The sequence below is a fragment of the Schistocerca serialis genome, chromosome 3, assembly GCF_023864345.2.
Source record: "Schistocerca serialis cubense isolate TAMUIC-IGC-003099 chromosome 3, iqSchSeri2.2, whole genome shotgun sequence".
NCBI classification, from domain to species: Eukaryota; Metazoa; Arthropoda; class Insecta; order Orthoptera; family Acrididae; genus Schistocerca; species Schistocerca serialis.
Window position 1 is genome coordinate 774,347,824 of NC_064640.1, and position 26,916 is coordinate 774,374,739.

The 26,916-nt window shown below is 43.1% G+C and overlaps 1 protein-coding gene across 2 annotated transcripts in view; it reads left to right on the forward strand.

The window, feature by feature from the left end:
- The first annotated feature begins 6,519 nt into the window (after window positions 1–6,519).
- LOC126470621 (1-phosphatidylinositol 4,5-bisphosphate phosphodiesterase eta-2-like) overlaps window positions 6,520–26,916 on the forward strand; it is a 420,296-nt gene continuing 399,899 nt past the window's right edge. For both annotated transcript variants that reach the window (XM_050098579.1, XM_050098580.1), the window contains exon 1: window positions 6,520–6,627. In XM_050098579.1, the coding sequence (XP_049954536.1) occupies window positions 6,576–6,627 (52 nt within the window). In that variant the 5' untranslated portion in view covers window positions 6,520–6,575. The remainder of the gene's footprint in view (window positions 6,628–26,916) is intronic.

Consider the following 26,916-nt stretch of genomic DNA (forward strand, 5'->3'; position numbering starts at 1 on the left):
TGTCTGTATGACTCTGTATGAGCCCTAATTTGTCGTATCTTCGCAGTCCTATGCGAAGTGTGGGTTGGATGATTCTGCAGTCATCTTCAAATGCCGGTTCTCTAAACTTCCTCAGTAGTGTTCTTGTGTTCTTCCCTCAAGGGAGTTGAGCTCTCGAAGCATATCTGTAGCACTTGCATCCTGATCGAACCTACCAGGAAAAATTCTAGCAGCCAGCCGTTGAAATGTTCGATGTCTTCCTGTAATCTGAACTGGTACAGTTCCCAAACAATCGGGCATGTACCATTACTTTCTTTCTGCGTAATTGTTGTGGTGTAGAATTAATTTAGTTATTTCGTTTAAGTCAGTGCAGATTGATATTCTACGTGTGGTTTGAAGTACTCGCGCAGGCGTCGGTCGTAATCAACAGCAATGACAATGTTATGTAGCAGTTTACAGTCTGAATATTAGTTTTGGAACGCCACTTATATTTTGAGCGCGAGTAAAAACGTCTTAAATATACGTAGCGTGACGCAATCTCCATACGCAAGCAAAAAGTTATCCATCATTAATGGATATATTTCGCTCTCTTTCAACAAATAACGCAGAGATTATAAAGAGCATGAAATGATTTCGTTTACAAGCAAATGAATGGCTCAAATGGTTCAAATGGCTCTGAGCACTATGGGACTTAACTGCTGAGGTCATCAGTCCCCTAGAACTTAGAGCTACTCAAACCTAACTAACCTAAGGACATCACACATACCCATGCCCGAGGCAGGATTCGAACCTGCGACTGCAGCGGTCGCGCGGTTCCAGACTGTAGCGCCTAGAGCCGCTCGGTCACTCCGGCCGGCGCAAATTAATTTTTCACGGAAAGGAAGAATGGTACAACAACTGCATATTATTGAAATAATTGCAAAGAATTTCTTTAAATATATCTCTTTAAGAATTGAGTTAACTTTTAATCCTTTGAATTAAATGAAAATATTTTAAACCAGAAGTGAAGCCTCACCTAAGCTTGCGGTGTTAAATTTCTGAATACTCGTAAGTTTCGTAAACAGAAATATTAGCTAACTTTAATACTGAAAACCGATTGTAAAAATTGATAAAAGCACTTAGGATTATTTTCCTTTGCGAGTGAAGTTCGTAAACACTATTATATTCTTTAATACACGTAATGGCGGACTCTGCGCCACCAAAACAGTCGAAGCCAGATGGGCAATCGACAGCAGTATTATCATCTTTAAATAAATTTCACGTGGAGGGAGAAGTAGTTTTGAAAGGAAACATAAGATACTTTCAGTTAACAATATACTGAAACTTTAAAACTCATACAATTGGTCAGGCACCGAGTTATACATACATCGACCCACAGGCGAGAGAGAACAAACAGGCGAAAAACAGAGAACAAACAGGGGCAAGCAACCTGGCCCTTGTGTATATATATTACACTTGAAGTTCTATGCTTTCATGGAACGTATTGAAATATCGTATTCGTTATCTCTGAGATTAATGGAAAATATTTACAATATTTGACAGAAAATATTATCAGACTCGACAGATTACAGGCATTGCCGGCCGGAGTGACCGAGCGGTTCTACGCGCTACAGTCTGCCTCGGGCATGGATGTGTGTAATGTCCTTAGGTTAGTTAGGTTTAAGTAGTTCTAAGTTCTAGGGGACTGATGACCTCAGAAGTTAAGTCCCATAGTGCTCAAAGTCATTTGAAGCATTTTATTAGAGGCATTATTTTCTCGGTTTACATTACATTCATGTCTGTTGAATAAATCGCATCACACATTAGATAGGCTTCCAGATACGCCACAAGCAGTACTCAAGAACAGGTCGCAATAGTGTCCTATGTGCGGTCTCCTTTACGGAGGAACTACACATTCCTAGAATTCTCCCAACAAGCCGAAGTCGACCATTCGCCTTCCCTAGCGCAGTCCCCACATGCTCGTTCCACTTCATATCGCTTTGCGGAGCTACGCCCAGGTATTTAAACGACGTGACTGTGTCAATCAGGGCACTACTAATGCTATATACACTACTGGCCATTAAAATTGCTACACCAAGAAGAAATGCAGATGATAAACGGGTATTCATTGGACAAATATATTATATTAGAACTGACATGTGATTACATTTCACGCAATTTGGGTGCATAGATCCTGAGAAATCGGTACCCAGAACAACCACCTCTGGCCGTAATAACGGCCTTGATATGCCTGGGCATTGAGTCACACAGAGCTTGGATGGTGTGTACGGGTAAAGGCGCCCATGCGACTTCAACACGGTACCACAGAAGAGTAGTGACTGGCGTATTGTGACGAGCCAGTTGCTCGCCCACCATTGACCAGACGTTCTCAGTTGGTGAGAGATCTGGAGAATGTGCTGGCCAGGGCAGCAGTCGAACTTTTTCTGTATCCAGAAAGGCCCATACAGGACCTGCAACATGCGGTCGTGTATTATCCTGCTGAAATGTAGGGTTTCGCAGGGATCGAATGAAGGGTAGAGCCACGGGTCGTCACACATGTGAAATGTAACGTCCACTGTTCAAAGTGCCGTCAATGCGAACAATAGGTGACCGAGACGTGTATCCAATGGCACCCCATACCATCACGCCGGGTGATACGCCAGTATGGCGATGACAAATACACGCTTCCAATGTGCGTTCACCGCGATGTCGCCAAACACGGATGCGACGATTATGATGCTATAAACAGAACTTGGATTTATAAGAAAAAATGACGTTTTGCCATTCGTGCACCCAGGTTCGTCGTTGAGTACACCATTGCAGGCGCTCCTGTCTGTGATGCAGCGTCAAGGGTAGCTGCAGCCATGGTCTTCGAGCTGATAGTCATGCCGCTGCAAACGTCGTCGAAGTGTTCGTGCGGATGGTTGTTGTCTTACAAACATCGCCATCTGTTGACTCAGGGATCGAGACGTGGCTGCACGATCCGTTACAGCCATGCAGATAAGATGCCTGTCATCTCAACTGCTAGTGATATGAGGCCGTTGGGATCCAGCACGGCGTTCCGTATTACCCTCCCGAACCCACCGATTCCGATTCTGCTAACAGTCATTGGATCTCGACCAACGATAGCAGCAATGTCGCGATACGATAAACCGCAATCGCGATAGGCTACAATCCGACCTTTGTCAAAGTCGGAAAGGTGATGGTACGCTTTTCTCCTCCTTACACGAGGAATCACAACAACGTTTTACTGCTGTTTGTGTATGTGAAATCGGTTGGAAACTTTCCTGATGTCAGCACGTTGTAGGTGTCGCCACCGGCGCCAATCTTGTGTGAATGTTCTGAAAAGCTAATCATTTGCATATCACAGCATCTTCTTCCTGTCGGTTAAACTGCGCGTCTGTAGCACGTCATCTTCGTGGTATAGCAATTTTAATCGCCAGTAGTGTACATACAGTACGGATTTTTCTTTCCTACTCATCAGCATTAACTTAAATGTTTTTACATTAAAAGCCAGCTGCCCCTCATCACACCAACTAGAAATTTTGTCTAGGTCATCTTGTATCAACCTACAGTCACTTACGTTCGACATCTTCCTGTACATCACAGCATCATGAGCGAACGACCGCAGGTTGTCGCCCATCCTGTCTACTAGATCATTTATGTATACAGAAAACATCAACGGTCCTATCACACTTCCCTGGGGCATGCCTAATGTTACCCCCGTCTCCGTGAACACTCGCCGTCGAGGACAATATACTGGGCTCTACTACTTAATAAGTCTGTGGGTGGGTGTGGGTGAGGTGGGTGATGTGTGTGTGTAGGAGGGGGGGAGGGGGGAGGTACGTAGGGGGGAAGGGGGCGTTAAGAGAGCATTCAAATATGAGGACGTTCCGCAATGGTTCTCGAATGGTTCCGTGACCAGGGAGCGGGTTTCTGTCATCGAGGAAATGTGTAACTAGGAGAACGTTCCGTTTTACAGACACTTTGTGACTACGTTGAAAAACGTTTCCATTTGAGGGCGTTTCTACAGCGTATAAGCGGCGTAACGTGACTCCGGTGCGGGTACATAAGCACCGACGTGTAGGCAAGGCATTACTGTGGCATTTGTGTCACTCCGAAGTGCGTTCGGTAAATGTGGAAACGCGAAATATGGCGACGGTATTACGAAATGCAGGCTAACAGAACCATCGTGCTGTTATTCCTTTATTAGCTGCTGAAGGAAACACCGGTAGAGATCTGTCTGAGAATAAAGACTGTGTATGGGGAAGCGTGTGTGTCGAAAACCACCGATGTGAAATGGTGCACGCTTTTCCGTGCAGGTCGCGATTCTACACAAGACGCCTGTCGATCTGGGAGGACAACCTCAACTGACAGACTCAAATGACACTCGAGCACCCGTCCTATAGTCCTCATCTCTCATAGGATTTGTCAACGTGGAAGAAGCATTCGACATTGTCAAATGGAGCAAGATCTTCGAAATTTTGGGGAAAATAGAAAGAAGCCATAGGGGTAGACGAGTACTATACCCGAGGTGCTCAGATTAAAAAGGGTGTAACACAGGGATGCAGTCTTTTACCCCTACTGCTCAATCCATACATCGAAGGAGCAATGTTAAGATTCGCTGATGGCACTGCTTTCCTTAGTGAAACTGAATAAGAATTACTGGACATGTTGAATGTAATGAACAGTCTAATGAGCACAGAATATGGACTGAGAGTAAATCGAAGAAATGCAAAGGTAATGAGAAGTAGCAGAAATGAGAACAGCGAGAAACTTAACGCCAGGATTGGTGATCAAGAAGCAGATGACGTTAAGGAATTCTCTTACCTAGGCAGCAAAATAGTCCATGATGGACGGAGCAGGGATGACATAAAAAGCAGACTAGCACTGGCAAAACGGGCATTCCTGGCCAAGAGAAGTCTGCTAACATCGAACATGTGCGTTAATTTGAGAAGGAAATTTCTGAGAATGTACGTTTGGAGCACAGTATTTAATTGTAGTGAAATATGGACTGTGATAAAACCAGAAAGGAAGAGAACAGAAGAGAAGAATGTGGTACCACAGAAGAATGTTGAAAATTAGGTGGACTGATAAGATAATGAATGAGGAGGTTCTTCGGAGAATCAACGAAGAAAGGAATGTATGGAAAACACTGACAAGAAGAAGGGACGGGGTGATAGAACATCTGTTAAGGGGGGCAGGACGTCAAACGGGCCGACTTGGGGCAGACGCATCACAGGACATTTTAATTTCTACCGTCTATACTTTTACAAATAAATTCACAAAACTTTGTCAGCATGACCAGAAAGGATTCAAGATTCACACTCGTACCAGTGGGACTTCAAAAACATAACAAAATAAAGTTTTTTTACATGTCAAATTTCATCATTTTTTCACTTACTATTGCCAGCATGTGTTCAAAAAATGGTTCAAATGGCTCTGAGCACTATGGGACTTAACATCTGTGGTCATCAGTCCCCTAGAACTTAAAACTACTTAAACCTAACTAACCTAAGGACATCACACACATCCATGCCCGAGGCAAGATTCGAACCTGCGACCGTAGCAGTCCCGCGGTTCCGGGCTGAGCGCCTAGAACCGCTAGACCACCGCGGCCGGCCAGCATGTGTTGCTATAGGTACACTTTTCTTCATAAGTGAGAGAGATTCTTCGATGAATTTTGCACAGCACACAAGCCATACTCACAGGTGTATGAAACACTATAATTTTCCAAATCTATTAAAAACTGTGGTAAAAATTCAAATAATAGAGTATAGAATTTGAGTTTTTTCTAAACATGAAGTTTAAAATATAACAGCTCATTCACTTTTTCGTAAACTAAAGAAATTCTAGAGTTTCATACCCCTATAAGTATGATTTGTATGCTGTGAAAAATTCATCGAATAATGTCTCCTATTTATGAAGAAAAGTGTACCTATAGTAACAAATGCAGCCAATAGTAAGCGAAAATATGATGAAATTTCAAACATAAAAAAAACAAAATTGTTATGTTTTTGAACTTCCACTGCTAAGAGTGTAAATCCTGAATCCTTTCTGGTCATGCTGACAAAGTTTTATGAATTTGTTTGTAAAAGTATAGACAGTGGAAGTTAAAATGTCCTGTGGTGCCTCTCCTGCTCCATGTTGGCCCGTTTGACGTCCTACCCCCCTTTACACATCACAGAGAAACGTGCATGGGGCTAGAGGGAGCTGTAGAGGGTAAAAACTGTAGAGGAAGACAAGAGATTGGAATACATCCAATTGAGGACGTAGAAGGTGCGACTTTCTGACGTGAAGAGGTTGGCACAGGAGAGGAATTCAATAAAAATAAAAATTTAAAAATTAAAAAAAAACACGTGTGTCATACGCGGAAAGTAATTATCAGTTGTTCCGTGCATATTCATTTGACAAGAGGCGGAAAACTTAGCTGCAATCAAATGAAAACACGGTTGGAGCGCTGGTGACGCAGTTGCCATGGCGACGGGCGGCCTCCCACGCCGGGACAAGCTGGAGCCACCTGGCGGCCGCTGTGGTCAGCACAGACCGCGCGCCGAGCCGCCGTAGTCGCGGGCCGGCTGTGGCAGCGCGCGGAACGCACGACGCCCGTCAGCGCCATGGAGACCAAGGTCACGTACAGCCTGCAGATGCAGTCGCCAGAGTTCAGGGGTACGTGCTCGCAACGCTGCGCGGCTGCATGCGAAACGGCCACGCTCTGTGACGCTTCCTGCGCGCGCGTCTGCTACGGGGTGTGATGCTACTGCCAGCTCGAGAAGGCGCGGAAAGTGACCTTCGCCGTTAAGGAAGTCTGCCTTGTGTTGGCGACGTCACGTCATCGGCATGTGTCGGCCTGTTCACTCTCTTGCCTCTACGTCTTCCTGCCCCCCACATACAGCTCTCCCAGTGCTTACCTATCCTTTCAGTGAACGTCTATTAATACTTAGCCGTTCTGTAACTGAAGAGTGTCGTATTTGTTGCCCAAACGCGGTGATGTCAGGCAACTTTCAGTGGGCGTTCGGTGTTCGTGTAATGTCGTGAAGGACCCGTAGCGCCGATGAACTTCGAGGGTCCTATTTAGCAATATGTTCGGCAACTTGAATTGGAACCGTCACATAGAAAATGTTGTGGGGAAGGCGAATGAAAGACTGTGTATTATTGGCAGAACACTTAGAAGGCGCGACAATTCTAATATAGAGAGATTGCCTACACTACGCTTGTCTGTCCTATTCCGGAGAACTGCTGCTTGGTATTGGAGCCTTACCAAGTAGGTCTGACAGAGGACAAAGAAGAGCAGCTCGTGTGATATTATCGCGAAACAGAGGAGAGAGTGTCGCGCATCATAAGCGAGTTGAGACAGCAGTTAATAAACCAAAGGTGTTTCGGTTGCGGCGACGTCTTTTCACGAAAGACGATAATGCACAGATATCTGGGGGTCTGGAGTTACCACTTGTTGAAATGCTCGTAACCAGTTCAAAAGTGCCTTTTTCGGAAAATGGCCTTTTTAAAAAATGGTTCAAATGGCTCTGAGCACTATGGGACCCAACTTCTGAGGTCATCAGTCTCCTAGAACGTAGAACTACTTAAACCTAACTAACCTAGGGACATCACACACATCCATACCCGAGGCAGGATTCGAACCTGCGACCGTAGCGGTCTCGCGGCTCCAGACTGTAGCGCCTAGAACCACACGGCCACTCCGGCTGGCTAGCCTTTTTAGGAAGTGATAAATTTAAGGTAGGCGAGCGAAAGATACGTTTGTATGGTTTGAGGAAACCAAACGAAGAACACGTTTGGCGTAAAAATACGATAATTCACAGATATCTGGGGTCTGGAGTTACCACTTGTTGAATGTCAAAATATTTTCCTGACGCCCATTCTCACAGCGAGGAACGAGCATCGCAACAAAATAACAGAAATCAGATTTTTGTGTCTCTTCGAGAGTGGAACGGTAGAAGAGAAATGGTCTGAAGGTGTTTCTATGAATCCTCTGCCTGAATTGTAGTCTAATCATGTAGATGGACAATCTATTATTTTACTTCCAAATAATATTTGAAGGCAACGTCAAACGAAGATTAAGTATTAACAGATCCACACATATAATCAGCAAGCCACCAAACAGTGCCTGTCGGAGGGTACTTCGTACAATACTAATCACTCCCTTTCCTGTTACACTAGCAAATGGAGCAAGAGAGAAACAACTGTCTACAGGACGATGGGAAACTGTCTGAAAAGATTATTAGGGTGTTGCAGGGGAAGCTGTACTGATGGACAATTGTTAACATAAAAATTCTATACGTTGCGCCGTTTCCGAGTTATTTAGCATTGAAGTTAGCCAATTAGCCAATCAGGTGGTTCCGCGAGTAAATTCAAGCACCTGCACGCGTAAAAATACGATAATGCACAGATATCTGGAGGTCCGGAGTTACCACTCGTTGAAATGCTCGTAACCAATTCAAAAGTGCCTTTTTCGGAAAATGGCCTTTTTAGAAAGTGATAAAGTTAAGCTAGGCGAGCGAAAGACACGTTTGTATGGTTTGAGGAAACCAAACGAAGAACACGTTTGGCGACACCGCCCCGACAGGCTGCTTGAATTTGCGCGTGCGACGACCTGATTGGTTAATTTCAGTGCGTAATAACTCAGAAACGACCCAACGTATTTCGTAAAAATTATTTCTCAACACATCGTTCCCTGTGTCACCGCTACAAGCTTTTCAGAATGTTTCTGACCACCCTGTATATGCCTCGGTAGGAGTCGTAAGTTCTCTTACATTGTTTTCGCGGTTCTTACGCAAAATATGCGTTGCGGTGATAAAATCGTTCCGCAGTCAGCCACAAATGCCAGTGTCCTAAATTTGCACAATAGTGTTTCGCGAAGTGAAAGTCATCTGCCCCCCCCCCCTTTTTTTTAGTTCGAGTTCGCGACGCTTCTCCGTAATACTCGCGTGCTGATCCAACCTACCGGTAACAAATCTAGCATCATACCTCTGAATCGCTTCGACGCTTCTTCTAATCCGACATGGTGGGGATCCCAAATACTCCAGCGGTTCTCAAGACTGGATCATTTGAGTCTTCTATACACGGTCACGTTTACAGAAGAGCTATAATTTCCTAAAATTGTCCCCATAAACCGAAGTCCACCACTCGCCTTCCCTATCATCGTCTTTGCGTGCTCGTTCCATTTCATAATACACACTGCAACATCACAGGTATTTTAATCGACATGAGTGTGCCACGAAGCGCACCACTAATATTGTATTCGAACATTACAGAACTGTTGTCACTACTCATCTGCATTTACTTAATTTTTTATAAATTTAGAGCAAGATGTCATTCATCAAACCAACTAGAAACAGATGCAATGCACCTTCATTTTTGAACCATTATTATCTGAACAACATAAACAGCTATGTACCTCCGAGTGTTCAGTACAGTTGTTGTTTCCATGTTTTTGGACGCTATTTCGACGACCGACCCAGTAGTCTCGTTAAGGTGCTGAGAATTGTATTGGTTGCGCTCCAGCATCAACTGCACATAGCCGGCCGAGGTGGACGAGCGGTTCTCGGTGCTACAGTCTGGAACCGCGCGGCCACTACGGTCGCAGGTTCGAATCCTGCCTCGGGCATGGATGTGTGTGATGTGCTTAGGTTAGTTAGGTTTAAGTAGTTTTTGTTTTTAAATGGTTATGGTAGTGCCTTTGATCGTTATTTTCATTCAGTTAATTGGTTTAAATGTATTCTTTTAAATTTCTAGTCCTTTGCATGTTATTTTAATCATCAGATTAACTTTTTCTTTTTCTACTACTTTTTCTTCCTATCATTCTGTTTTCATTTCGAATCTTTGTGCATTTTATTTTAATTGTTTTTATTTATCTGTCACCATGCCGATCTGTCGGTTAAAAAACAAAAGACGAAATAATTTATTTGTATTGTCTGTGCAATGGTGTCAAATACGTATTTTTCGTTATATACAATACGTACTTTTTTGGATGGTAAACAACATACAAACATCTAAAATACAAATTCCTTTTGCACTGTGGACAAAATAACGAGGATGAAGATTTAAACGAAAAAAGTGATTTTAAATAAATACGCCAAATGAGGAATTGAAATAATAAATGCACTAACATTAACGAAAATGTAAGGTGATCAAGCGGAAGAAATTAAGTCGAAATGAATCCAAAAAAATTAAAGTCAGATGCACAAAGATTCCAAATGAAAAAAAAGAGATGAAGAAAAATAACAGTAAATGTAAAAGTTAACTCGATGGTTAAAATCATGTGACAAATGGATAGAAATTTTAAAAATGACATTTAAACCAATTAATCGAATAAAAATAATGATCAAAGTCATTTCGATAACTATTTAAAAATAAAAAATCTCGTAGCACTTGACAAGGTTCAAACCTGCGACATTCTGCACATCAGGTTAATACGATAATCATTACGCTAAAACGTCACTGAATGAACTTGTGTCAGTTTCAAGGCTCTAGCACATCATCAGATTTGCGATTTTTTTTTCGTTGATTAGTCGTAAACAAGGATCCATCAGGATGATTGGCTACGAGGTAAGATACCTGGGACCCTAACCTACGTCACCATACAGATGGTTTCAAAAACTCGATTCCACCCCTAGGGACCCATGCTTGTTAGTGTTAACTAGTTAGTTTCATGTTCTGTGAATCATTTGTGCGAATAACCGTAATGATGAGGAACGAGGCACTGTACATTCATATATGAGAAATTCTTCTACGAAGTGGAAGGAGTCCTCAAGGACAAACTTTTTCATTTTGTATTCATTTTAAATTTGCTGTCTGTCAGACATTTTATATTTTATATTATTGGAGAGATGATAAAAAATTTTAGTGGCAGTATTGTGAATTCCCTTTTTGTGCAAAAGATAACGGTAATGTGGAATAGTGAATGTCTTTTATCTTCTGTTATTGTAATTATGTACATCGTTGTTCCTTTTGAATTGCAGTGGATAATTACAACAACTTCAGTAGGGAATAATACTGTGAAGCAGTAGTCAAATTGTTGCGTTCATTAAGTAGGAACGGTATGGTAACCACTCTTCCAGATTTTTACCATCGCTCTAAATAACTGCAAAGAGTAATGACGACTGTCCGCTGCTGCAGGCGCTGAATTGTGCAGGCTGTCTCGAAATTTCGTTATGATTGCTGCGGCTCACGTTAAAAAGTAAAATGCGTTGTTTTACACACTTGTAAAAATTAGATCTCTTCCATATAACACGCAACAAGCAGGATTAGTTTTCTTTTTTTTAGGTGACGCTAGTATTGTAATCAATCAAAACATACAGAACAGCAACGGAAGAAATGGAAAATAACGTTTCTATTCTGCAAATGGTCTCACTTCCAGTTTCAAATCGTTATACTAGAGCTTCATTCGAAGACTTGACAGCAACAGTTGCTATCAGGTCTTCGAATGAAGCGCTTGTGTAACGATTGAATTCACGACATCCAGAGATTTACGGCTCTGTATGACATTTTCGTTTATTTGGAGAGATGTGTATGGGGCTGAAAATAACATAGTGAAATGCTGAAACTGGTAGTCTTCAAGATAAAATACAATAACATCTTAAGATACACGGCTGTTAATGAATTTCATTGCGATTGACAGTTAGTTAACCAGCCAATTATTTCCAAAGATATTTGGCGATTTGAAGATAAGGCATTTATACGGAAACCGCAGAACTGCAATACTTCAACTTCACATTGGTACAAAACCTAAAATTTTGTGTAGGTACTGAGGTAATCAACGTTTTTCGCTCTAAATATTTGAGTATGAATCCTTAAACCAACTGTTTGACTTACTTAAGCAAAGTGAACTAGGCCTACATTAGTTATACGGATATTAGTTGTAGTATCTTAACTATACGCAAACTGATAAGTCGTCATAAGCATATTCAAATACACACATTGCCGGTATTTCTAGATAAACCATGTGTTACATTGTACTCAAAGATTTACATTATATGACTATAAATGCCAAAACAATTTAGCATGTGAGTACTGGTACACACTACTGTGATATGTGGATATAATTTCAGAAGTTGATGTACGAGTTTAACAGGAAAACGGGGGAGGCAAAGTGGAGCAATAAGATGAACGCCATGTGGTGGGTGAGAAATAGTTACATAATTTACAACAAGCATACCATCTTAGCTGTGAACAATGTTCACTGACTGCTGTTACTGCAGCATGAGTGAGTAATAAGTCTGTATTTGATAGTTAATAATTGATTCAGTAGTCTGTGATTGGTGTTTATCGATAGCTAGAATCTGCCTTTAGCTCCCCTATGGAGAACGTCACATTTAATATCGTGGACCACCAGACACTGAATTCCAACATTTAGCTGTCAGACTTTGTTAGTATTCTGACTGATTACCGTTTCGCTTAGCGACATACTCGTCTGGAGTGAAAGTATATCAACAGCGAGCTTTGTTGACAACGTAATTGTAATATTGTCAGCCGACAATATTGTGGAGCAAGTTCGCAGAGATGCTCATCAGACCGTAGCGAAACAGGTCATGTAAATTAAACTCTTGGTCGTATTTGTAACACATAGAATGTGGTTTAACAAAATGGCGTTGTGTGGAATGTATTCGCCAAATGTTCGAAATTACGCAAATTTTTATGTGAATGATTGTTTCCCGAGTTTTAAAAATACGGCGAAATCACGCTCATTTAGTCGTAATGTGTGTTATTATTTCCAGTTCGTAACTGGCAACAGTTGCGGGGACCCTAATAGCGCGTGATCTGCAGCCTCTGTGGGTGTCAGTTAAGTGGCGGCCACTTCTAGCAGTGGCGTTACTGTGCAGCAGGACAGCTAGTCTTCCCTACAGATTTGCCATTCATTCATTCACACATCGTGTTCCGTAAACATTACAAAAAAGCAACGTATGAAGTGAGACAAATTATGCAATAGTAGCCGCTGCAGACAACTTCTGCGACGCAGATCAACAACAAATTATGATCACTATTGAGCATCTCACGCTGCTCATTGTGGGGATTCCTTCTACAGGATGGTTCAAAAAGAGCGCCAGTTTTGATACATCAAATTAAAATGGTTCAAATGGCTCTAAGCACTATCGGACTTAACATCTGAGGTCATCAGTCCCCTACTCCTAGAACTACTTGAACCTGACTACTCTAAGGACATCACGCACATCCATGCCCGAGGCAGTATTCGAACCAGTGACCGTAGCAGCAGTTTGGTTCATGACTGAAGCTCCTAGAACCTCTCGGTCACAGCGGCCGGCTAAGTAAGAAGCTTATTTTCATAAAAATCACAAACAAAATACATAAACATGTTCATCTGATCTTACCATTTCATGTTTCAAAAATGTGAGGCATATGACGTCCTCTACTGCGCTGGCACGCAACAACTCTGTCCATGAGATTCAGTCTGACTGCAGGACCAGTTGCCACATCCCTTTCGCTGACAACTCGTCGAATATCCTCCTTAAAGTCATGGATGTTTTGGGGTTTATTGGCATACACCATTGACTTAAGATGACCCCAACCGAAAAAAGTCACAAGGAGTTAACTCACATGGCCTTGGTGGCCACTGATGATAGACATTGCGTGACATGAGATGATCTGGGAACCGCTCATGGAGCAATTGAATTGCTTCGGGGGTAGTATGACAGGTGGCACCATCCTTTGAACCCACAACTCTTCAATGTCCATTCCATACAAATAAGGCCACAGTAACTTCCCAATCATCGTACGGCATCCTTCTCCTTTGATTGTCACAGCCTGTCCTGCCTCGTCTTCAGAAAAGTAAGGACGTTGACGCCGACCTACCAAAAACCGCATCAAACTGTCACTCGTTGTGGATGCGTTTCCCTTTCTTGGATAATGTAAGGATTTTCTGACTCCCAGATACGGCAGTTCTGCTAATTCACAAAACCATTTAAGGGGAAATATGCTTTGTCACTGTCAAATTGTCGACTCTTGTGAAGATACATCACTTTCAGCTGCTGTGTCAACTGAATTTTATAGAGGTTGTAATGGAGATCATACCGGAGAATTCTCCGTACTGAAGAACAGCTTAAGCCCAATTGTTGGAAATTTTATAGAGGTTGTAATGGAGATCATACCGGAGAATTCCCCGTACTGAAGAACAGCTTAAGCCCAATTGTTGGAAACGGTGAGCGATTGATTTCATTTGACTAACAGCTACACTGTCATGGAACACCGCAATGTTCTACTCACTTCGGCCAGAGCGACGATGCCAACGACTTTTAAGGTTTACTGTTGAACCCGTATCAAAGACCTTCTTGGTAAGTCTGGGAACTTGGTTCATTTGGTGCTCATTACGCCCTACAATCACGCGAAGTCGCCTGATAATTTCTGCATAATATTCTCCATTCTGATAAAACGTTTTCACGATTAGCACAAGTTGCGCACAAGTGAACTGCTTCATGGTTAGACACCCAGTGCGAAAAATTCAAACTGAATCAACAATCGGAATGTTCCTGAAAAGAGAAACGAATTTAAACAATGTCACCAACCGACAAATAAAAATTTACCAAACGTTCCGCGCTCTTTTTGAACTACCCTTTATATTACGCTATGCAGGTTGGTCAGAAACAGTCTGAAAAGGCTGTAAGGGTGATGCAGAGTAGATTTTGATGAGAAGTAATTTTTGAAAAATTCGAATACGTTACGTCGTTTCCGCGTTAATTAGCGTTGAAGCTAGCCAATAAGTCCTTAGCACGCGCTGATTCGAGCGGCCCACCAAAGATGTTGTGGCCAAATGTGTTCTTCGTAAAACCGAACAGGAGAGCGATGCAAAAACTGGACATGGGACGGTAGTAAGAATCGAACCAGAGCGAAAGGCTATGCAGTATCTGCGCTATCATATACGCTAGGGTAATAACTGACTCTAATTGTACCTGGCGGGCCGCTTGAATTCGCGCGTAACGGGCCAGCGGGCTAACTTCAATGCTAAGTACCTCGGAAACGGTGCAGCGTATCGAATTCTTTTCTTAACAATTATTTCTCTCCACAACGTATCTAGCAATACGCTTACAAGTTTTTCAGACTGTTTCTGTCCACCCTGTATACACTGATGGGCCACGACATTACACCTGGCCGAGCGGTTCTAGGCGCTTCAGTCTGGAGCCGCGCGACTGCTACGGTGGCAGGTTCGAATCCTGCCTCGGGCATGTATGTGTGTGATGTGCTTAGGTTAGTTAGGTTTAGGTAGTTCTAAGTTCTAGGGGACTGATGACCTCAGATGTTAAGTCCCATAGTGCTCAGAGCCATTTTTTGACATTACACTGAGATGACAAAAGTCATGGGACAGCGATATGCACATGCACAGATGGTGGGGGTATCGCGTTCAGAACGTATAAAAGGACAGTGTGTTGGCGGAGCTGTCATTTGCCCTTAGGTAATTCATGTGAGATGGTTTCCGACGCGATTATGGCCGCATGACGAGAATCAACAGACTTTGAACGGGGAGTGGTAGTTGGAAATAGACGCATGGGACATTCCATTTCGGAAATCATTAAGGAATTCAATATTCCGAGATCTACAGTGTCAAGAGTGTGCCGAGAATACTAAATTTCAGGCGTTGCCTCTCACCACGGATAACGCAGTGGCCGACGGTCTACACTTAACGACCGAATGCAGCGGCGTTTGCGTAGAGGTGTAAGTGCTAACAGCTAAGTAACACTGGGTTAGCCGCAGAAATCAATGTGGGACGTATGACGAACCTATCCGTTAGTGGGCTATAGCAACAGACGACCGAAACGAGTGCCTTTACTAACACGATATTGCCTGCAGCATCTAGTGGCCGTAAAACAGTGGCCTGGTCAGATGAGTCCCGTTTTCAGTTGGTAAGAGTTGATGTTTGGGTTCGAGTGTGGCGTAGACCCTACGAAGCCATGGACCCAAGTTGTTAACAAGGCGCTGTGCAAGCTAGTGCTGGCTCCATAATAGTGTGTGCTGTGTTTATGTGGAACAAATGGGTTCAAATGGTTCTGAGCACTATGGGACTTAACATCTGTGGTCATCAGTCCCCTAGAACTTAGAACTACTTAAACCTAACTAACCTAAGGACATCACACACATCCATGCCCGAGGCAGGATTCGAACCTGCGACCGTAGCAGTCGCGCGGTTCCGGACTGAGCGCCTGAACCGCTAGACCACCGCGGCCGGCTTTATGTGGAACAGACTGGGTTCTCTGGTCCAACTGAACCAATAATTGGCTGGAAATGGTTATGTCCCGCGACTTGAAGAGTATTTGCAGCCATTCATGTTCCCAAACATGTCACCAAACCACGATTGTTGGCGATTAGTTTGAAGAACATTCTGGACAGTTCGAATGAATGATTTGGCAACCCAGACCGCCCGACATGAATATTGTTGTTGTTGTGGTCTTCAGTCCTGAGACTGGTTTGATGCAGCTCTCCATGCTACTCTATCCTGTGCAAGCTCCTTCGTCTCCCAGTACCTGCTGCAACCTACATCCTTCTGAATCTGCTTAGTTCATCTCTTGGTCTCCCTCTACGATTTTTACCCTCCACGGTGCCCTCCAATGCTAAATTTGTGATCCCTTGATGCCTCAAAACATGTCCTACCAATCGATCCCTTCTTCTAGTTAAGTTGTGCCACAAACTTCTCTTCTCCCCAATTCTGTTCAATACCTCCTCATTAGTTACGTGATCTACCCACCTTATCTTCAGCATTCTTCTGTAGCACCACATTTCAAAAGCTTCTATTCTCTTCTTGTCCAAACTAGTTATCGTCCATGTTTCACTTCCATACATGGCTACACTCCATACAAATACTTTCAGAAACGACTTCCTGACGCTTAAGTCTATACTCGACGTTAACAAATTTCTCTTCTTCAGAAACGCTTTCCTTCCCATTGCCAGTCTACATTTTATATCCTCTCTACTTCGACCATCATCAGTTATTTTGCTCCCTAAATAGCAAAACTCCTTTACTACTTTAAGTGTCTCATTTCCCAATCTAATTCCCTCAGCATCACCTGATTTAGTTTGACTACATTCCATTATCCTCGTTTTGCTTTTGTTGATGTTCATCTTATATCCTCCTTTCAAGACACTGTCCATTCCGTTCAACTGCTCTTCCAAGTCCTTTGTTGTCTCTGACAGAATTACAATGTCATCAGCGAACCTCAAAGTTTTTACTTCTTCTCCATGAATTTTAATACCTACTCCGAATTTTTCTTTTGTTTCCTTTACTGCTTGCTCAATATACAGATTGAATAACATCGGGGAGAGGCTACAACCCTGTCTCACTCCTTTCCCAACCACTGCTTCCCTTTCATGCCCCTCGACTCTTATAACTGTCATCTGGTTTCTGTACAAATTGTACAGAAATGTTCTGTCGAACATTTATGAGACATAATAATGAGGTCAGTTCCTGAACAGCATCCTACACCCGCAACACTTTCTCAGTTATGGACGGATATAGAGGCAGCGTGGCTCAGTAATTCTGCAGGGGAAATCCAAAGAGTTGTTGAGACCACGCAACGTCGAACTGGTGCACTACATGGGCAAAAGGAGATCCGACACGATATTAGGAGGCATTTCATGACTTGTAACAGTGTATGACCACTGCCCGCCGCAGGAGTAAATGCCGCGTGATGGCGCTGCGGGCACGTGACACAGTAAGGGAGCACTTCACTGCTGATCTGGCGACACTTTCAGATTCATCTCAGGAGAACTTACAAACAAGACAAGAAACGCCTAGCAAGCAAACAGTACTATGGAAAAAAATCGTCCACAGTGCTCGTAAAATATATCTGAATGTCATGTCAGGTCAGCAATCAAGAGTTTCACATTTTTTAGATTACGACAAACAAAGGTGAAAACTACTAAAGAAAAAGACCTCACGGTGAATATGTGCCAATTTTACGTAAGTCCAGTGGAAGTGAGCTCTCTAACCTGTTGCCAGAGAGGAGGAAACGCAGATTTTAGAAAGATGGGAGAGTACCTAAAAAAATAATTCCACTAAATACGCCTTTAATGTCGGAGGCGAAACGCGTTTGGGACATAAATAAATATTGCAGTGCAGCAATAAAAATGCGTTTTCAAATTAAAAAAAACGAATATTTCCACACTTGCTGCGGAAGAGGGCAAAGCAGAAGAACATGTAATACGCTATCGTGTGAAAAATAATCGGGCACCACAATGCAACGTAGAATTGACCACCATATGTCCTACAGTACAAAAGGAAGCGGGGAGTATTGTGTTTAAGTGAAGAAACAGAAACAGCAGACTTGATCAGTCGGGAGACCTTAGTGACTTCGAAGATGGACTAGTAATTTGATGTCACCTGAGTAAAAAATCTACCAAGAAAATTTTAACCATTATAAAGCTACGCTAGCCGCGCGGGATTAACCAAGCGGTCTCAGGCGCTGCAGTCATGGACTATGCGGCTGGTCCCGACGGAGGTTCGAGTCCTCCCTGGGGCATGGGTGAGTGTGTTTGTCCTTGGGATGATTTAAGTTAAGTAGTGTGTAAGCTTAGGGACTGATGACCTTAGCAGTTAAGTCCCATAAGATTTCACACACATTTGAACATTTGAAAGCTACGCTGGCCTACTCTTGCTGATGTGATTACGAAGTACAAACGCGAAGGAAGAATCACAACTCAATGAGGACCAGGTAGACCTCATGTACTGACGGACAAGGGCCCTCGACCAATGCGGATGGTGATTTTAAAAATGCATTAAATTAGCGGAAAGAATTACACGTGAGCTCAAAAGGGCTATCAGCAGCCAAGCTAGCACAATGACTGTGCATAAAGAGTTAAAAATAATGGGTTACGGTGGTCGAGCAGATTCTCACAAGCCACACGTTTGTGTAGTCAGAGCTAAGCGATGCTTTAGGTGGTGTAAAGAGAGACGCCACCGGTAAGTGGCTGACTGGAAACGAGTTACTTGAAGTGATGAATCACGCTTTACCCTGTGCCTATCCGACGGAAGGGTTTGGGTTTAGGAATGCCTGGAGAACGTTACCTGCCATCGTGTGTATTGTCAACAGTGAAGCACGGAGTAGATGTTATGGTATGGGGAGTATTTCTCGCAGTCAGGGTGTGGTCTCCTTCTTATGATTAATTAAACGCTAAATGCGGAAGGATACGAATATATATTACAGCATTGTGTACCACGTGCGGTAGAGAAACGGAAAGGAGACAATGATTGTTTGTATTACTTCGACAATTCGCTCTGTCATAAAGCAGGACCTGTGAGACAATGGTCTGTGGACAATAACATCTCTGGCTGGCTCTGAGCACTATGCGACTTAACTTCTGAGGTCATCAGTCGCCTAGAATTTAGAACTAATTAAACCTAACTAACCTAAGGACATCACACACATCCATGCCCGAGGCAGGATTCGAACCTGCGACCGTAGCGGCCACGCGGTTCCAGACTGAAGCGCCTTTAACCGCACGGCCACACCGGCCGGCAATAACATCTCTGAACTGAACCGGAGTGGCCTGCTCAGGATCCCGATGATGATGATGATGATTAGTGTTTTAGGGCGCACAACAACGAGGTTATCGGCACCTGTTCCCAAAAGAAATGTTGACGATTGCAGCCAAGCTCTGTTAAACAAGGATCAATTCAGAGCCGATCTTTGCGAGAAATGGAAATGTTCAAATTGCAAGATTGGAAATAGCACACGAAAACAGGTAGATAAAACTAAAAATAAAATAGCAGTACAAAACAGGTAAAAATAATTAACTGTGGCTGAGTGACCACTTACAAATAATGGGTGACCAAACCACTTTACAGCACATTAAGATCTCAATCCCAATAGTTTGGGAAGAAGTCCAGACATCACACAAAAACGTAAAACTCTAGCGACACTCGCCTCATTATTAGTTAAAACAGAGGGCAGGTCTGGTGGGTCAGGATCCCGATCTAAACCTAATGGAACACCTTTTCACTCCAGACTCCAGTGTTCAACATCACTACCTCCTCTGGTTTTGGTTCTTGAGGAAGAATGGGCTGCCATTTCTCCACAGAGAGAAATTTCACTGAAAGTGTCCCCAGCAGAGTTCAAGGCGTTACAAAGGCGAATGGTGGACGCACTCCATGTTATTGTCCGCCAATAGCTGTCCTGATACTATCGATCAAATAGTACATCCTCGTAAACAGAATGCCGTTAACGTATGCAATATGTGAGTAAAATTACGGAATATGCGCAATGCAATTCCGTTCTCTTGTGTTTGATCAGTATATACTGTGTGATCAAAAGTATCCGGACTACCCCCAAAACATACGTTTTTCATATTAGGTGCATTGTGCAGCCACATACTGCCTACTACCTACTCTATTCAGCGACCTCAGTAGTCATTAGACATCGTGAGAGAGCAGAATGGGGCGCTCCTCGGAACTCACAGACTTCGAACGTGGTCAAGTGATTGGGTGTCAGTTGTGTCATACGTCTGTACGTGAGATTTCCGCATTCCTAAACATCCCTAGGTCACTGTTTCCGATGTGATAGTGAAGTGGAAACGTGAAGGGACACGTACAGCACAAAAGAGTACATGCTGACCTCGTCTGTTAACTGTTGAAGAGGGTCGTAATGGGTAATAGGCAGACATCTATCCAGACCATCACACAGGAATTCCAAACTGCATCGGGATCCACTGTAAGTACTATGACAGTTAGGCGGGAGGTGAGAAAACTTGGATTTCATGGTCGAGCGGCTTCTCATAGGCCACACAGCACGCCGGTAAATGCCAGACGACGCCTCGCTTGGTGTAAGGAGCGTAAACATTGGACTATTGGACAGTGGAAAAACGTTGTGTGGAGTGACGAATCAAGGTACACAATTTGGCGATCGGATGGCACGGTGTGGGTATGGCGAATGCCCGGTGAACGTCATCTGCCAGCGTGTGTAGTGCCAACAGTAAAATTCTGAGGCGGTGGTGTTATGGTGTGGTCGTGTTTTTCATGGAGGGGGCTTGCACCCCTTGTTGTTTTGCGTGGCACTATCACAGCATAGGCGTACATTGATGTTTTAGGCATATTCTTGCTTCCTACTGTCGAAGAGCAACTCGAGGATGGCGAAGCATCTTTCAACACGATCGAACACCTGCTCATAATGCACAGCCTATGGCGGAGTAGTTACACGACAATAACATTCCTGTAATGGACTGGCTTGCACAGAGTCCTGACCTGAAATCTATAGAACATCTTTGGGATGTTTTGGAATGCCGACTTCGTGCCAGGCCTCACCGACCGACATCGATACCACTCCTCAGTGCAGCACTCCGTTAAGAATTGGCTGCCAATCCCCAAGAAACCTTCCAGCACCTGACTGAACGTTTGGCAACGAGAGTGGAAGCTGTCATCAAGGCTAAGGGTGAGCCAACACCATATTGAATTCCAGCATTACCGATGGAGGTCGCCACGAACATTTAAGTCATTTTCAGCCAGGTGTCCGAATACTTTTGATAACGTAGTGTATACTGCGTAACTTACTGATTAAAAAAATTATACAGTAACACTAAAAGCCATCCTCAACCCAACGATTCGTTTGACCAGCATAGTGCTTTAATGCCAATACACACCTGCCGTCAAGTCACGACACGTCACTTCACGTCACCGTCAAGGTTCCTCGGGAAGGAAGTTTTGACGGTGTAGTCGTCTGCTAACATCGGAAGTTAACCTGTTTCGGCTGCGCTCACTCTTTTTATAGCAGTGGATTTTGTGCTAGTGTTTCTTCTTCATCTTTATTTTATTATTTTGCTTTGTTATCGTGAAAAATTGCAAATGTTCCATGACAGCTTGTATATTTCTTCCATTGAGTTGTCTTCCATAAGCGAGGCGAGCTACCTGACAGAGAAAAAATATCTAACAGAACAGAGCTGATGCCTACATTGTGCATTAATGACATTATGTTGATGAAGTAGTTGGTTTAAATGGCTCTGAGCACTATGGGACTTAACAGCTGAGGTCATCAGTCCCCTAGAACTTAGAACTAATTAAACCTAACTAACCTAAGGACATCACACACATCCATGCCCGAGGCAGGATTCGAACCTGCGACCGTAGCGGTCGCGCGGTTCCAGACTGAGGCGCCTAGAACCGCTCGGCCACCAAGATGAAGCAGTTGTCATTAAATAACTTTTTAAGTGAAAAAGTTAGCTCGAATGAGGGAGGAAAATACAGTTGGTTATGAAGTTTTAATTACGTAAAAAACATAGTGGATAAGGCGTAGAGGCTCTATTTATTCCCTTGTAAATACTGTTTGATGTGCTTGTATGTATATACTTTCTCTAACAAATAAATGTCGAGGTTTTGAAATGTTGTTTCACTTCGCAACACTGTACCACACAAAAGTGTTCAAGGACATATGTTATGAAGTTTGCTTTGGCCCTTAATAAGCTCTGTCGTTCTTAATTCCTCAATTCCCGTACTTAACTCCAATTTTTGTATCACAGGGATAACAAAACCTGTTTCGCTCCCTTCTCAACCACTGCTTTCCTTTCATGTTTTTCGGCTCTTATAACTACAGTCTGGTTTCCGTATTATTTGGTAGGTAAGCTTTCGCTAACGGGATCTTATCCCTGCTTTCTTCAGTATTTCAAAAGTTGTATTCATTCAGCATTGTCAAAAGCTTTCTGTAAATGCTATAGATGTGGGTTTGCCTTTCTTGTAGCCTTGCACGGAAGTGAAATGTGGACGATTAACAGCTCGGACAAGAAGGGAATAGAAGTTTTTGAAATGTGACGCTACAGAAAGATTATTAGGGAGGTAGAACTAGTAGCTAATACGAAGATATTGAATTGAATTGGGGGAAAAAGAAGTTTAATGCGGAACTTGACTGAAAGAAGGGATCGGTTGATAGAACATAACCTGAGGCATCAAGGTATCGTCAGGTTACTAATGGAGGGAAATGTGAGGATAAAATTTTAGAGGAAGACTATGGGATGAATACTGTAAGCGGATTCAAATGGATGTAGGTCAGTAGTTATTCAGAGATGAAGAGAGTTGCGCGGTATAGACTACCGTGAAGAGTTGCACCAAATCAGTCTTCGGAGTGAATACCACAACAACAGCCACAACAACAAGTGCTACTTGTGTCAACACATATTGTTCCAAGCAAATGTTTAGCTTTTGGTAAATAGAACCTCATTCATGACTTATCAATCTATTGGTCATAATTGTCTAAAAGGCGGTATTATTTCTTCATTGAATTGTGCTTCTTTAGATTCCTTAGATACGTTATTCTTCAAACATTGTTTGTACATAGAACATAGATGTAGAACAGATAAATGATCTTGATGGCTGATACAACAGAAACATCTCCGTATGTTAAAATAGTTTATGTTTTGTTTTAGCCGTTACAGTTTGTGTATTTCCCTTGCTGAAGCATCTCCATTTACATTGTCGCAATGTTCAACATCCGGAATGAATCACGTACAGTCGTTCGCTAAGACTAATGTCGACAGTTAGAGGAGAAAATCGACCGGCTTTGCATACTCAGTAGAGAATTTAACATTCTCTACCGAGTGTGCAAAGCCAGTCTATTTTCCGCTGACAAAATGTACTCGTTTGCTATTGCGTTTCTAGACGTGCTTTCCTGTATAAGAGACGCGTAGAAACGAGTAGAGGACGCGCGGCTGGCGGTCACAGGTTGTGTAACCCCGGGGCTGGCCTTCTCACACCAATTGACGGATGCGCGACAAAACGGGGGAAGGGCGGAGGGAGCGAATCTTAAGAGCGAGCCTCGAAACGACCTCAGCTTACTTGCAAACTTCCTGTGTTGCTGTTTCTGTTCTTTATACTTACCAGTGTTGCAAGGTACTTGCAGCGAACTGCGCATCAAGAATAAGTTGTGTGAGTCAAAGGTACGACGAGGCATACAGAGATATCATAAAAGAATGGTTACTATCCTATCTTAGTAGACAAAATGTGTACTGAAAAAGTACACGGCAATAAAAGACAGTGTTACCCTATCAAAAACATATGTTAACTAAAAAGCTCGGTTCACTGTCATACCATATTGGGGAGAAGTCACATAAAGTCATCTTGCACTCTAAAAAATCTACCTGAGAATGAGCGTCAGAATACACGACGCAGCATGATCACGAAACTGTCATTCAATAGAATAAACCCGTAAATTAATCCGATCTGTTGTTTACAAGTTAAAATGCGACAGTTGTGAGCATATATACGTAGGAAAGATTCAGAGACCATCTGAATCTCACTGTTATGAACCGCTCTTCATTTAGCTCACCCCGAAAAGAACAAAAGCACACGGCCAATGACAAATCACAATGCCTATCAATCCTACACACGGACGAGAAATGTAGCTTGCGAAAAGTTTTAGAAGAAATAGAAATTTTCTCATATTTGACGGAAGATTCTGACATTATCTTGTACGAACATACCGACTTAAAAAGTGTAATACGTGGAAAATTTCAGCAATATTGTAATAAACTTATAACGTTGAAATAAATTCCTCTGTTTAGGTATTCATTTTGATATTTGGATGTCAAGCACATCAAATGGCTCTGAGCACTATGGGACTTAACATCTGAGGACATCAGTCCCCTAGAACTTAGAACTACTTAAACCTAACTAACCTAAGGACATCACACACATCCATGCCCGAGGCAGGATTCGAACCTGCGACCGTAGCAGACGTGCGGTTCCGGACTGAAGCGCCTAGAACCGCTCGGCCACCGCGGTCGGCATATCAAGCACATCGCCATTAACAATTACGAACTATATAAAATTAATGTAATGATTAAAACTGTCTTATCATAGATAGTATATGATTGTTATTGACAAATGTCTTTGATATACGCTAAGAAACCAATATTATATGAAAAAATAGCAATCGTATTAAATACTTCGAAACGCTATGCACTGGAGGTAAAAGTATTTCGAAAAATATGTCTTCTGTAATGTAGATACCAGTGATGATGGTCGTGTGCACCCGAATTTAGTCCCGCAGTAAATAAATGAAGGAATGTAATCATTATTGGCCAACCTACATGAATATACAGGGTCTCACAGAATGTGTTGGTAGTCATGGGCTCGTATTATTAGCCAATAAACAGATTTGATAATACTTATACCGTGTATTTTTTGTGCAGAAAAACCCATTCTACGTGGAACAATGCCTAGGGAAGTTAGAATGTCAGTGGTGTTTGTTGCAGTATTCTAGTTGTTTGTTGCAGGATTCTAGCGCGAGTCGTTATGAGATATCGTATTTTGAAAAGTTACCGCACCGACACATTTTTGTGCGACTCAACGCGCGTAGTTGCTAGGTATGATGTTGTTATGTTTGCTTACAGTGTGCTTGTGTGTTCAAAAAAATGGTTCAAATGGCTCTGAGCACTATGGGACTTAAAATCTGAGATGATCAGTCCCCTAGATCTTAGAACTGCTTAAACTTAACTAACCTAAGGACATCACTCACATCCATACCCGAGGCAGGATTCGAACTTGCGACCGTAGCGGTCGCGCGGTTGCGGACTGAAGCGTCTAGAACCACTTGGTCACAGCGGCTGGCGCTTGTGTGATCGTTGAATGTTTTGTGACTTGCTAGTCAGTTAGTTTGTGACAGTCCAAGAAGTTGGTCGTGCGTGGACGATGGAGTTTTCCAGTGCAGAAAGAAGCTGACATGCTCATGGTGTATGGAGAAATGGTTCAAATGGCTCTGAGCACTGTGGGACTTAAAAGCTGAGGTCATCAGTCCCCTAGAACTTAGAACTACTTAAACCTAAGTAACCTAAGGACACCACACACATCCATGCCAGCGGCAGTATTCGAACCTGCGACCGTAGCGGTCGCGCGATTCCCGACTGTAGCGCCTAGAACCGCTCGGTCACATGCGCCGGCTGTATGGAGAGTGTAGGAAGAATGCAGTTCGTTCTTGTACGGTATATGCGGCAAGATGTCCCAATAGACGTCACCCATCTTGGCAGTTATTTACCAACCTCTTCAACCAGTTACATGAAAATGGTAATGCAACACATAGACAACGTAACAGAAGGAAACAACTGACAACAAGAGAGGAGGAAATTAATATTCTTTGCTGCAGTCATCGAGGAAGTGGCATTACTCAGGCAAGTGTTCTACACATTTTCCAACGACATAGGTTCCATCTCTAACACATCTCTCGCCGTCTAGAGCTGTATGGAAACAATTATGCGAAACGTGTTAACTTCTGTAGGTGGGCATTAAGGAAGGGTACTCCAGGTGTATCATGTATCTTGTTTAGTGATGAAGCCACGTTTCGCAATCATGACTAGGTAAACCGCCGAAACATGTACTAATGGTCTGCTGACAATCCCCGCTGGCTTAGTTAGGTGGAACGTCAGCGCCCACGGAGCGTAACGTGCGGTGTAGGATCGGATTGATTTGGGGGAAGAGACCAAACAGCGACGTCATCGGTCCCGTCGGATTTGGGAAGGAAGTCGGCCGTGTGAAAGGAACCATCCCGTCATTTGCCTGAAGCGATTTAGGGAAATCACGGAAAACCTAAATCACGATGGCTGGACGTGGGATTGAACCGTCGTCCTCCCGAATGCGAGTCCAGTGTGCGGTGTAGGATAGTGAGTCATCAGCTCATAGGCCCATGTTTCATAGACGTATATTGAACAAGCGCAAGTATCGCAGCCTCCTGACAGACCATCTTCTGTAGAAGGACAACAGGCGCCTGAAACCAGTCAAGAAATAAAATTTCTTTTGTGCAACTAGTTGCTGATTTTTCCAACAAATACTCTTAGAGTTACTGAGGATGGATAAAGTACTACAGCTGGAAATGCAATTTTCTTAGCAGTATTGAAAAATACACTGCTTTCGAAATATTTTCAACCTGAGTTGAAACTCTTTTCGTCCTATACTTTCTTTTCTTTCCTTTAGCAATTACATACGCCCTTAAGCAAGCTCAGACGGAACACGTACATCATTAAGACGCACCT